This window comes from Ziziphus jujuba, chromosome 11 (assembly GCF_031755915.1).
Source record: "Ziziphus jujuba cultivar Dongzao chromosome 11, ASM3175591v1".
NCBI lineage: Eukaryota > Viridiplantae > Streptophyta > Magnoliopsida > Rosales > Rhamnaceae > Ziziphus > Ziziphus jujuba.
The window spans coordinates 11,843,642-11,857,327 of NC_083389.1; the positions used below are offsets into that span (position 1 = coordinate 11,843,642).

Consider the following 13,686-nt stretch of genomic DNA (forward strand, 5'->3'; position numbering starts at 1 on the left):
ATGCATATAAACAAAAAAAGGGAAAAAAAAAATGTTAAATCAACAAAATGGATGCTGAAGATGCATGCTAATGTTTACAAGTGGGTATTAATAGCAATGCTAATGAAATCTGGACGTCAATGCAAACATCTGCTTCCAAAAGCATATAATGAACCGAATACTCAAAACCTTTATGTAGTGCAGCGCCTGTATTCCCCATCTTCAGGATACATGTTTGAGTTTTCCTGGAATTCTATGCAGCAGATATATATATATATATATATATAAAACATTTATGGAGGAGGAAATTGGGTTCAATATATCTGGTAGAAGAAACTTGAGGATTACATATAACTTGTGCTTACATTATTTAGTCTATTTCAATATTTCAATAGGAAAAAAAGAAAAGAAAAAAAGAAAATAATATTTAAAAAATATTAAAATAACGAGCAAAGCAGGAAAAGCTGAGAATCTGTGATTCAATTTTACGGTTAAAGCCAAACTCCATACATACAAGGTTCATGACCCCGGACTATAAGAACAAACAAACGCAAGGATTAATGGAGTCGTGTATTTCCATCTCCCGCAAGCACTGCCTCCTCCACATATTATATATACAGCTTATGTCCCATGTCCAAAAACCATGCAAAGCATCAAAAAAAAACAAGCAGAAAAAAAAAAAAACAAACGCCAAACATGGCTCAACGAAGAAGTTCTTTCATGGGTCTGCTTGTGTTTCTCTTCTGCTTCAGCATAAGCTTGAGCAATGCCCAGAGAATGTTTCTGGATTCCTATCAAAAGAGAGCACTTCAAGACTCTCATTCCAATGGAATGGTCGGACAGAATAATGTTAGAGTCAATTGGGTTGGAGGACAGGGCACTGGTTCTGGGTCTGGATCCGGAAATGGTGTTGGCTCTGGCTCTGGCACTGGTACTGGCTCTGGTTTTGGCTCTGGAGGCCAAGGTTCAACAGGGTATGGGTCAGGAACAGGCACCGGAAGAGGCTATGGATCAGGAAGTGGAAATGGGAACGGTAATGGATATGGGTCTGGTTCAGGAAGTGGTTCCGGAACCGGATCCGGATTCGGTGAACCCGGGTGTGGCACATACCCAGTCCCTGGATATCCCAATCCTGGACAAAATCCATATTATGGATGTGGCTGCCAACCTGACCCATGTTCACAAATAGGGTACGTGCAGGGAAACATGCCCACCAATAACAATAATAATATGGGCAAAAAGACCAGCAATGAACATAGCAAAGTAAAGCCACCACCACCAAAGTATGGAGGCGGTCAGGAATCCGTACCACCACCAGGCAATACCATGCATGAAGATAGTTGGTACCCACCACCCCGACCACAGAGGATTCAAGCCTTGGAGTATGAGATTCCACCGGGCAAAGTAAAAGTTGATGGGTTTAACCCACAGGATGATGATGATGAGCCACCAATTAAAGAAAAAATTGATGGGTCTAACACACAGGAGATTCAAGCCCAAGGCTCTACTCAACAACGTCATCACTAAGATAATCAAAATTACCAGTCAATAATAATAATAATAATAATAATCGCTCAAAGAGAATATCAGTTTGCTTGTTTCACAAGAAATATTATTCTCTAATAATATAATTCAAAGATAGAAATTGTTGGCTTTTACTCTCTCATATGCCAATTTGATGTACTGGATGCTTTTGATATCAAATGTTGCGGTCAGCAGATTAAAAGGAAACTTTGGCAGAGAATAATAAATCCGAATGCATATAGTATAAAATTCCAGATCATTGCCACTGTATGTGAAAATTGTTTGTTTAAGTAACATTTCATGAGGCTGTTACATATTAAGCTTCATAACACTAATTCTAGGAAATTTATGATACAACTAGTTACTGACTTACATACATGTATTCCTAACTCACACCCTTAATACAAATTTTTCAGAAAGTAGAAGGAATGGACTGTTCAAATTCCTCAACTCAGAAAAGCACATTTTAATACAGTTCTCTTTTCCTAGCAGTTTTGATATAGTCTACACTGATTAATTTATGTGATCTCTGCTTCTTTTTCTTTGTAATCATCACCATGGTTTGTCAAATTTTCTGGTTCTTCATCCCCTTCTACTTGGCATTGAAGCAGATCTTGTAATATTGTCTGCCTGAAGATTCAAAGCAGCCGGTGAAGATATGGAAGAAGATGGGCGGAGGAGGGGTGTACCAACCCTGCTTGAAGTTTCATTAGCAACTGGTGGAAGAATGGTCAAATCATTGGGAGCCGGTTGCAACTCAATTTCAGTAGATTCATTTGGAACATTTTCTGGGTTATCAAGCATTTGTTGATCGTATTCCTCAACTGACACCACCGTGCTTGTATCTGTATGTATGGTTGAGTCATCAGTGAAAATGCCATGCCTTCTTTTTCTCCTAGCTGCCTTTCCCCATCCATGGATTGTCTCCCTTATCCTTTGGGGAATTAAAGCTGCTTTATAGTTTGATCCCATCTAAAGCAGCAAAATAATACAGGATCAGTCAAACATTGGTGAATGAAAATGAAAGGAGAAAACAACCAGTTGTTTAAAGACTGGAAATACTAAAGGGAAGAGTGCCAAGCATCTGCAAGATACTGCCATTCCTTGAAAATCCGCAACTTAGTCTCATATTCAGACGGTGTGTATAACCATATAAATAACAGCATACCTGAGTTACCAATGCATATAATGGCAGGGTGCTATAGCTGCAAAGAAATTGCCCAGCGAATCTACAAGATGAAAATAATGCATGTATGTAATTCTTGATCAATAATCATATTTAACAAAGTAGATCACTATGAAAGGATGAATTTCTTGCATACCCCAAAATAAGTCTTAGATACACCAGAAAATGATTGTGAATAAAGCAAGAATTGTACCCAAACTGCCACTGCAATGAAATTGATAAAGAAAATTTAGTTAACTTGCGTAGATTCTATGTCTGTACAGTTCTTGCACTTTGAAGCGAACAACACTCTAGACATGGGAAAGTAAGTACCCAAAACCAAAAGAATGAAGCCAGTTCAAATGCGTTCTGCAAAGATAAAAATAATAAATCATGTTAATTAGTTCTAACAGAAACTCGTAAGAGAACCAGACAATTTGTCCCAATAAGGACAAAGTTAAAGGTAAAACAATCAGAACATAGATAATAGTTGTCCTTGTCATCAGTGACCTGGAATAGAATAAAATGGATCAAGGACAACAAAAGCTCTGGCTTCTTAAACCAGAAAAGTTCATTCCTTGGCCTCAGCTTTGCTCCAGCGAAAAATCCAGTTATATCAGCATTCTCTATTGCCAGGGTCGCAATAACATGCTGCAGCTTTGTGCCCACCAGAAGAACTAGCTGCATATGAAAATATGCAATCAAATAAGATAGCATAGAAGAACACATGGGAATCTGTTTGATTCAAGACCGAGGAAAGCTTATTTAGAAATGCCTTTTTGTTAGTTGCTATAGTTCACCTTCTAGAATAACATTCTTAATTGTAAGACTGGTTTTCAAGTGTATTTATTCACATCTGTGGTAGCTCAAGAATAAATTTGCATATAGAAAATGTCCAAGAACACATTCAGATAAGGTTACCAAACTTACAGTTATTGGTACTATTGCAATCCAGAAATAGAGATTAGAACCTGTCATAAGTACAGAAAATATTCAATTATTATCACAAGTTTCAAGACCACATATAATCTAAGCATGTAATGATTGTGTCTAGACATATAATAACATGAAACAAGCCACATATGATAATACCAAGACTTTTTCTTCTTTCTTATTTATTTTCTTTTTTCTTTTTATTTTTTTTAATTTTATTTTTTTTGGATAGATAATACCAAGAGTTGCCAAGCTTAAAACTACCATAAACTGAGTCACTTGGGAATAATTGAGAGTACATGAATAACTTATAAGCATCAGTCACAAAATTATAAAATTCCACCTATAAACAAGATGCAACTCATTTTGGCCTCATTCCATACTTTTGCCATACCTTTTATGTTAAACAGCATAAAAGCCACGACAAATCCCCATAGTGGACCACTGCAAGAAATTAAAAAAAGAGGAATTTTAGCTGTCAATTTCTCAATGGAACATGATTATGAAAATCCAGTGAAAATATCCAAAAATAAAACATGGTGACTCCAAAAATTAGAAACGGGTCAAAGACAATTGAGCAGAGATTTGATCTATGCTAAACTTATTTTGTGATTAGCGCTGAAGAAATCTCTATTTCCCTTCTAGAGAGTAAGTGTGGTTACTCCATCATGCTTTCTCCTTTCTCATAGAGGCTTCACACACCGCACATAGAAACATGCAAGCATGGTCTTTGAGATAGAAGAGTAGAAGAGCTAAAGAACAATTAATGTTAACAAAACTTCAACAGTTTACTCTAAATGTTTAAGCTGTTCAAGAAAAGCCAATAAATTATATTTCTCAAATGCATGGACACCATACTGCAGAAAAGTGTTGAAACATAAACTTACAATCTTTCCTAACATCTAGGGCTTTCAGTAACCATTTATTTAAACTAATGACTGTAAAAAATTCAACTCATCAAGCACCCGAAATGTGCATAATCTTGTTTACAAAGGCAATTTTGAATGATAGCATTGGTTGAAGTCAACTTAACGGATTGTATCGATAAAATAGTTTGCTCACAATGCAGCAGCACTAGCCATTTTCATTTTTATTAATAAAAGATTTGTTACTTACCTCACACCAACTATCATTTGGAATTCTTCTTCCATAGAGCGAATCATATAGCTGTGAAAATCATATTTCAGTGTGAGGTTGTGATTCTGCCATAAATTAAAAGAGCAAGAGTGAATATCATAAAGCAGTAAATAGACTGGTATTTTTAACATAACAGTAGCAACATAGATTCTGGAAAACCACTCCAACAATTAGCATGACTAGTGGTGACTTGAAACGGAATCAAAGTTTTAAGTATCACCTAGAATATGATTATCAAAATGCCTACAGAAGATTCTCGAGAATTAAATTACTGAAACGCTGTGGAATAAAAATAATAACATCATCTTTCCTTCACTGTGAGAAGAATAGATTGTTCTTTCTGCCAAAAAGTTTGAACAGCACAAAGGTTTGATTTTTGTAATATAAAACATATTTTCATACAGAACCTTAGCTCTGCAACTACCATATTCAAGACCATAACACTTTTATGAAATTATAATTTATAAATACATCAGTGTAAACCAAATGCTGTCTCTAAAAATAAAACAAATGTAACAGCAAAGCCATTGTGGAGATTTGTTCTAATTTTATAAAGGATGATATTATTGCATACCATGATAAAGCCCTTGCGCAGTGTTAGGTAGTCCGCACGAACCACGGAACGCCCAAATTGCCGGAAGAAGCAGGTCTGCAAGAGAAAAAGCCCCCGCTTAAGTATTTCTTATGTTATGGCACACCAGAAATATTGCTCTTATGTATGAGTTTGACATGTATGGGGAACAATCAATTTCCTAATATCAGGTTGGTGTTAATGCTCATAGTTCCAAATATTCTCGACTCTAACCAGTCCAAAAAAAAAAAAGAAAGAAAGAAAAAAAGAAATAATAAGAATAAACAAGCAGCTTAGTCAAAGAAACATAAAGTTAAGAATTGACAAAAAATAGAGTAGTCTATTGAAAGTACCAACCACCATGTATAAGAAAAACCAAATTTATAATTTCAAAGTTAGGTTGCTTTTTCTCTAGTCCTTTGCTGTCTGCAACAATTTTTTTTTACCGTATCATCAACTTCCAAACAAATCCATTTAGTATTAATTATTGGGTGTTTCAAAATCAGCTAGTTAGTTTTCCTACAAGCTGCATTCCACTCAAATTACAGTTTAATCAATATGAATGATGTAGAACACAAAAAAGAATGGAGGAATAAATGTAATTGAAGCCAAAAAAGGAAAAGGAAAAAAAAAAAAAAAAAGATTACTTACCACCCATATAAGAAAGTTATTCTTGCGCAGAGGATTTGATGCATGGAATTTGACAAAGGTTGACTGTCTACGCATTGTCAACTCTCTCGTAATTTCTGGTACAAAATATTTACTAGTCATTTATTTTATATCTATAAGTATGCTTAAGCACATCAAGCACAAAAAATACATCATAAGGATCTAAATACTTACAGAGTTAAGTAGTTAGAATAAAGTATATGAATACTTATACCTACTTGTCTTGCCTATCATTGGAGTGTTAGTAACATTATAAGAAGGGGAGAAGGTGGGTTGGTGTTTGTAGAAGAGAGTTTATGTCTTTCAATAGTTACCCAAGTAGTACTCTAGTCTATCCACTTTCACCAATGATGCATATAAACAATTATAGTATCTGACATCCCATATTTATGTTTTTTGCCCGTTTTCAAAACATATCATCTGGCTAAATGAATCGTTTTATCTCTGAAGAGAAATGCATCATCTCTGAAGAGAAATGCATCATTCTTTGTTCTTTTACCATCTTCTCTCCTAAACCTGAGTGTTTATAAGATGGTAAGAGTACTAAGATTTATGATTTGTACTTGATTTCTTCTCTTACACAACTGCTGCTTCCACACAAACCCTTTTTTTGGGCTTCACCTGAATAACCCTTACCGCCTGAACCAAAGTCTAGATAGCTAGTTCTATATGACATAAACTTTCATCATCCATAACCGATTAATTGTCCATAGAATTTTTAAATAAATTTCTAACAGGTATATAAACCTGCACCCTAATTCTTATAGATATAAACATAGTGGAAACAAGATCACATAGCCCATAAAAATTCTAGCACCAAAATATTTCAGTGGATTACAAATAAAACAATCAAGTGTCAGGGTCAAAACAGTGATGAAGAATCAAAATCCAGGAAAATGAAAAATGTAATAACATAGAGGCAACAATAAACAGACAGCTATTTATTACCAGTTAACGAATCATGCCGGTCCATGTGAGCCTCGTCCTCCCATACTCTCCAACTGTGGATCTGGTGAAATTGTTATGAAGAACAATAAGATAAAATTAGAAAACAGTATCAGGAAAGAACAGACTCCGTTTGGTGGCTCCTTAGTAACTTTCCCTTGTCTGCAGTACTCTATTAGCTTAAGCACCAATGTAAAAAATCTAGACCAGGATGATTCAAACCATATAGCAATTACCAACAAAATGGGATCAATAAGATCTGACATTCTTATATGTAATATGGTCAAATATTGTTGTTCATTTTTTTTTTTGGGGGGGGGGGGGGGGGGGGGTGTGAACAAAATAACTGCTTTGGTAATTCTGAAATAGGTGCAGACATCTCAAATTGGTTTACTTGCAACCATGGCAGACAATTCCTTACCTTCACAATTGCCAGCAACATAGTTAAGCAGCTGTAGGATATATGTGTTACTGCCATAACAAAGATGAAGCGGTGCAACTGCTCTAGACCTTGATATGAAACGAAAGGCTCATAACCCTGAGAAACAGAACTAACTTCAAATTACCCCAATCCACTCCGCAAAGCACCAATTTGTTCATGGAAAAGGAGATGAAAATGTTAATCACTTCCAAGAACCCATTGAAGGGTGAGTAATCAGAATTGTTTAAAAAAGTATAGAACACTATATATTTATTTTAAGAGTAGGGACATGCCTCTTTGCAGGTATTTCGATCCATTCCATTCAACATTCTCCTAAACGAATGAGAGAGAATAGAAGACATTAATAGTTTACGGCCCTCGGATGAATTATCTTCAATTTCTTCATCAATCTCAGACCTGGTGCACGGAGCAAATTTGCTGTCATAGAACTTTGACGGAATGCAAATATTAGCTATCATGCTTGAGGTAGCCGTTAAAAGGAGAGATATAAATCCAAGCAGCATCAACTCTGGAGACAGAAGTTGCAAATACGGAAGCTATTAAAGCAGGAGAATGAGAATTTTTAAACTATTTCATAAAGCCACTTGTGAGGGAATTTCTTTGACACATGGACATGGTGGAATACAGAGTTTAGTTAGATACCTTCTTTCATTTTCTCCACTGCTTCAAGCAAGGGTTTTCGATTAGTTTTCCGTAGCCACTAGAAAAAACAGAATAATATCATTACTCAATAATAAAATAGAAAACAAAATGCTTCAAGGAGGAGGAGGAAGTTAACATATTAAACTTACTATTTTAATCCTTAGCTCTAAACTCTTAAACCTTTGGAGCTTAGAGTGAACACAACACGATATTTGATACCATATAGGAAGCTAACTCAATTACAAAACAAGGGAGATGTGCTTCTTAGTGTAACATTCATTGGATTCAACAAATCATAGAATGAAGGAATTAAAATCATGTTAGAAGACAGTATCACACTATAAAACATTTCAGAACCAGGGAAATCAAAACAATCAGAGCAGTTTTATTTTTCTTTAAAAAAGTGAAACAATTAACCAATAGCTCTCACATCAAGAAGTAAGACACTAGCAAAAGACTCAAAATTCTTTCTCAAAGAACATCACTCATCAGCCTAAAATAGTGAAAAATTCTGATCAAAAGATAAAGTTTTATCACTTAGAAACTTTATTTCTATACAGATTTAAGTTTTGCCAGCGTGCTCGAGATTGAACGGTAAGCATATTAAAGAAAAGAAGCAAACCCACTTCAGGTTCTTTGAAAGGACTGTATAGCACCATGAGGGAAGAAAGCAAAGGGGGAAAAAAAAAATGCCAGTACCACTTACATTGCTTAAACGATGAATTGAGCGCTCCACAAGCAAAGACACGGCAACGAATATTGTCAACACAGTAGCAACTGACCATGTTGGGGTCAAGGCCAGAGATCGCATTTCTTCTGCATTTTCTGACATTTTGAACAATCCCTCCTTAAAGGACAGTAAACCTTTGCTTCCAAAACTCCAGAAAATTCTTGTCACATACCAATCTCGAAGAAAAACTTTCCAAATGGGTATACGATGAAAATCCAAAATTTACATACCACATCAAAACTATTCAAAACTCAGCCCAAGGGAATATGAATGGAACATCCTATATCTTGTTCTCTTTCCTCATATATGACACACAGGACAGATACAAAACAATAACATGGCTACTTTTACAGTTTCAAACTCCTAACCCCCCACATACAAATTTTAAGAGTCTATAGAAACTTCCTCCTACTCTTTAAATCTCCTTTCCAAAATATTTATTTAAAAAAAAGAAAAAGAAAAAAAAGCCAACTTTAGTACCTTCTCTAATCGGATACTATCAGAGTATGAATAATTTTCAAGGAAGTTGAAAACTGAAAAAAAATAATAATAATAATAAATAAAAAAGTAATTGCTCACTCCCTCTCTCTTTTCTTTACTCTGTAGCCTCTGTTTGCAGTCCAAAAATGCACAAACTTTTTTCTTTTTCTCTCAAAGAACTTTTACATATTGAACTGGGATTCTCAAAAACAAAGCCCTTAAAAACAAACAACTTGGAAGAGAATCGCACATTGAGTTTGGATCTCCCTCAAAACGAAAAAAAATAAATAAAATTACACAAAAACAGAGCGCATTGCGAAAATGGATTGGAAACCGTTAAAAACCGCAGCTTTTTTTTTATTTTTATTTTTTTTTTCAAACAATGCACGTTTGGACACCCCAAAAAACTCACTCACACTCTCTCTCTCCCCCTCCCTCCTACATATGCATACATAGTATGAATGGAAACAAAAAACTTTTTAAGGACCCAGAAATGGCGAAGATTCTAGGATTTTAAAAAGGACGTATTTTTTACACCCCAAAAAAATATTTTTTTTCCAAAAAAAATAATTAAAGAAAATAAAAAATGAGCATTGACCTTCACCAGAAGAGATCTCACTTTGCCTTTTTCCAATTCCTTCTTTATTTTTTTTCTTTTTCTTTATTTTTTTATTTTTTTAATAAAAATTAGCAATAATATTGGTTGGGATTTGGGAATTTGAGATCTGCTTCTGACTCTCTAATTGAGACCAGCCAGATTACAAGAGATTGTTTTGTTTATTATGAGGCCCGACGTCGTTTTAATTCATATAAGAAAATATATACATATACATATATATATATATATAACTATGTTTTTAATCACATTCTGACACATATATAATAATCTGATATTTATATTTAATTTTTAAGCGTTTACATAAGATGTAATATGGTTTTTACATGACATTACATATTTCAAAATAAAAAAATACAAAAAAAAAAAAACTCATTTATGTCCTTCAAGTGTTGCTTTTTTTCTTTGGAAAAATATTTGGACATAGTAATTCAATTTTTTTTAATTTATTTTTTATTACTTACATGGAGGGTTCTTTTGTTTGAATTATGTAAATATCCAAGGGTTACATAATTTTTTTCAAAACGCTGATCATGTGAAATTAATTCAATTTCAAGGTTTTAATATATAAAAACAAAACTACAAAATTTTGGTTAATTATCATTGAAATAAGACACACTCACATGTAGCATGTGAATTACTTGTTAGATTGCATATAATATAATTTTGTTGTAGGATTGGAAAGTATACAAAGATTATTTAAACTTCATCAGATTCTAGATTCCTAATAACATCAATCGGTATTAAACACAAGATTTTATTTTTTATTATCCGATGCATGGTTTAGAAAAAAATGAAATGGAAATAATTTTAAATATTCATATATATATATATATATATATGTATTTTTAAAACTTTGTAATTTCTGTTAATTAAATATGCTTCATCACCTAAAGTCATGCATTATCAAATGCATTAAAAAAAAAAAAATTGACTTGATTATAAACTGAGCAAATTTAGACATTATTTGAGGAGTATGTTTAAGGACAACAATAATTGAGATCAAAATTAAGAATGGAATTTTGTTTGAAATTTATTTACTCTATTTTTTTTTTCTAAAAAAAATTATGATACGGCTTCTTCTTCTATTAAGAACATGTTTGGAATGGGATCTAGTGGGGACATGGATGAGAAAATTTTACTCAAACCCTAGTATTCTACTCAGAAAAATGGAGAAAAGGATAATTTCAGGGAAGGAAGAAAATAAAAAAGAATAAAAGACATTAGAAGAAAAAAAAAAAAAAAGATTCTAGCTTTGACCAAATTGTATGTATGAAGTTGAGATGGCACTTGTGGTTGGACAAAATCCAGTTGAATGGGACAGGTGAAGAAGAAGAAGAAGAAAAAAGGGTAGTGTTTTATAAAATTGTAGTTTAAAAATATTCCCAATTTCCAAACTCCTACCATCATGGAGGGATTCATGCCATGCCATGCTATGCTACTGAATATGTCACTTTTTGATTTACCAAAAAAAAGAATATGTCACTTTTTGGACCCACAAATTTACTTTTCTTTGAAAAAAACAACAAGGATAGGAAAAAAACAAAAAAAAAAAAAGACACTAAAAAAAGTAATTCCGTATATTATACTTTCCATACCTGAACGTCATGGAACATCAAGCACTACGAGCCAAAATGATGACCGTGTTATACTTTTGAGTCTTTGACCCTCTTTCTTCAGAAAATTACCAAGAATATGTTAATTTTTATTTATTTAAAGTAAATTTATTTAATTTAGTTTAAAACAAATATATATATTATTTTGTTTCTTTTTCTTTTCAGACCTTCTATTTTACAAGCTATTCAAATCCCTCACCCTTTATTCTAATTCGAATCCCTATGTTTGTGGACATAAATATGGATTATAGATACACTTCCTAAAAGAAAGTAGTATATTGGAATTTATTTTTAAAAAAAGAAAAAAGAAAAAGAAAAAAAGAAGAGAATGCGACAGTGAACTTGAAAATGAGAGGTTTTTATGCACTTACATGCCCATATATATATATATATATATATATATATATATATATGTATGCACACTATAAAATAGTAGCCAAGTTCTTTCCTTGAGTCTATAGGATATAAACTTGAGCTTTTATGCAAAGTATAAGGTGCTTTAATACAATATCAAAATTATACATTCAAAATTTGTTTCGACTTTCATATGTTAGGATTCATTTCTTATTCATCATTGGATTCAAAGTTAAAGGATCTAAAAAAAATGGTATGTTCCATCCTTTCAAATTTCAAAAATATTACTTATCATACTATTACACAATAGCAATATTCTAATTCAACGTAGATTTGTTGAAATGGATAAGATAAGGATTTATTTGACTGAAACCAACTGCCGACGAGCTCAATCATATATTGGCTGTATCCAGTAACATGATAGGTGGGAACCCACTGTTACTATAAAAACTTGAGGGAATTTTATCAACCACAAGCTGGTGATGGAGAAAAAGCCAAGGTTCAAAATCAACTCCATTATTGTGAAGGGACCAAGGTTGCCGCACTTGGGGTCAGCTCATTGATTCTGAGGCCATATATATATAAAGCAATTTGCACTCTTATCGATCATAATTTTTACACATAAATAAATAAATCAGAACTATATATTTATTTGTCTTGATTTGTGAATGGGAAGGGTTAACTAATTTGCTAATTATTACAAAACTATTTAGCATTAAGCTTTTGGTTAGGTTAGGTTTGTGTACAGTTTTTTTCACACGCAATTGTTCGTATTGTATTAGCTGTGATATAGCAAGGCCATGGATGTATCTGAGTAATCCAAGAGGAGAAGCAACTATAGCTAGCCTAGCTAACCACTGCAGTTCGCATTCACCAGCAGTGGTACTGTGCCGACTGCCGAGCTGTGAATATTGTTAATGGGGCCGGTGGACCACCATATATATTTGCACTAGTCTAGTGACTCTTGTGGCTAAATTTTCCCCCACAATCCACCATATGGCTTACAATATTGGAGTGTTTATAAATAGTGATTTAACATTACATGGTGATCAATTTTGGATGAATTTGGAGGACCATAGTATTGGGTAGTAAAAAAAGTAAAAATTCTACATATATATAGGTCCACAGCTTTTCTTTTTGACAAAGGTAAAGGTCCACACCTAGCGGTGCTAATTAAAAGGTGAAATAAAGTGAAATAACTTATTTGTTAGAAACCTTTTGTGAAGGTTAATAAAGGGAAATTAGACAAAAAGACAAACAAATAAAAGTAGTGTGAAGGTTAATAAAGGGAAATTAAACAAAAAGACAAATAAATAAAAGTAGTGAGAGATACCCATAATCAAAAATGAAAACAACTCCAAAGGTTTCTAATGAATAAGCAGTGATAAGTTTTGGTGGCAAATTTATTAGATTTTTAAGATAATGATTCTAAATTCTTTAAAGTAATAAATATCGACTTGTAAATTTGAATTATATGATGGGCAAATGGGCAAATAAAGTTGAGCAATTTTTAGTCATAGCTGTTTATATTTTATCCATTAAATCTTGTAGCTACTAGAAATAAGATGGTTTTAATTAAATCTTGTTGACATTTCTCAGATCACATGATGATCATATGCAGCATTTGTCACTCTTGACAATATGATGATGTACTTTATCTCACATTTTTAACATCAAATTTTATGCTAGCTACTGATTTTGGTTTGTTTACTTCTTTAATGTTATATATATATATATATATATATAAATAGAAACTGTTTTTTTTTTTTCTTTTAATCCAAAGAAATAATATAGACTTTTAATAATCATAATTTTTCTTTTATAGTACGCATGCATAAAACTATATTCTTTAAAAAATATATACATTAGTTCGCTCAAATCAC

At 33.1% G+C, this 13,686-nt stretch overlaps 2 protein-coding genes across 2 annotated transcripts; one reads left to right on the plus strand and one right to left on the minus strand.

The window, feature by feature from the left end:
• The first annotated feature begins 675 nt into the window (after positions 1-675).
• LOC107432453 (glycine-rich protein 5) lies at positions 676-1,506 on the plus strand. Its single transcript, XM_048465701.2, has one exon. The coding sequence runs from the start codon at positions 676-678 to the stop codon at positions 1,504-1,506; it is 831 nt and encodes a 276-aa protein (XP_048321658.2).
• Positions 1,507-1,742: 236 nt separating this feature from the next.
• On the minus strand, positions 1,743-9,871 carry LOC107432452 (MLO-like protein 11). Its single transcript, XM_016043600.4, has 15 exons — positions 8,714-9,871; positions 8,008-8,065; positions 7,638-7,873; positions 7,345-7,461; positions 6,927-6,987; positions 5,961-6,055; positions 5,313-5,387; positions 4,718-4,803; positions 3,996-4,045; positions 3,599-3,639; positions 3,179-3,349; positions 3,002-3,037; positions 2,826-2,893; positions 2,672-2,732; positions 1,743-2,475 (listed from the first exon to the last, which is right to left on the minus strand). Exons 1-15 carry the CDS (start codon positions 8,837-8,839, stop codon positions 2,086-2,088), a joined length of 1,671 nt encoding a protein of 556 aa, XP_015899086.1. The 5' UTR covers positions 8,840-9,871; the 3' UTR covers positions 1,743-2,085.
• Positions 9,872-13,686: the final 3,815 nt, after the last annotated feature.

Excerpts from the sequence above, each read along its gene's own strand:
- LOC107432452 (XM_016043600.4), bottom strand. The coding sequence starts at position 8,839 with ATGTCAGAAAATGCAGAAGAAATGCGATCTCTGGCCTTGACCCCAACA. Across the intron at positions 4,804-5,312 it reads TGCGCAAGGGCTTTATCATG|AATCACAACCTCACACTGAA; the intron begins GTATGCAATAAT and ends AATTTATGGCAG. Across the intron at positions 2,894-3,001 it reads CTTCATTCTTTTGGTTTTGG|TGGCAGTTTGGGTACAATTC; the intron begins GTACTTACTTTC and ends ATTTCATTGCAG.
- LOC107432453 (XM_048465701.2), top strand. The coding sequence starts at position 676 with ATGGCTCAACGAAGAAGTTCTTTCATGGGTCTGCTTGTGTTTCTCTTC.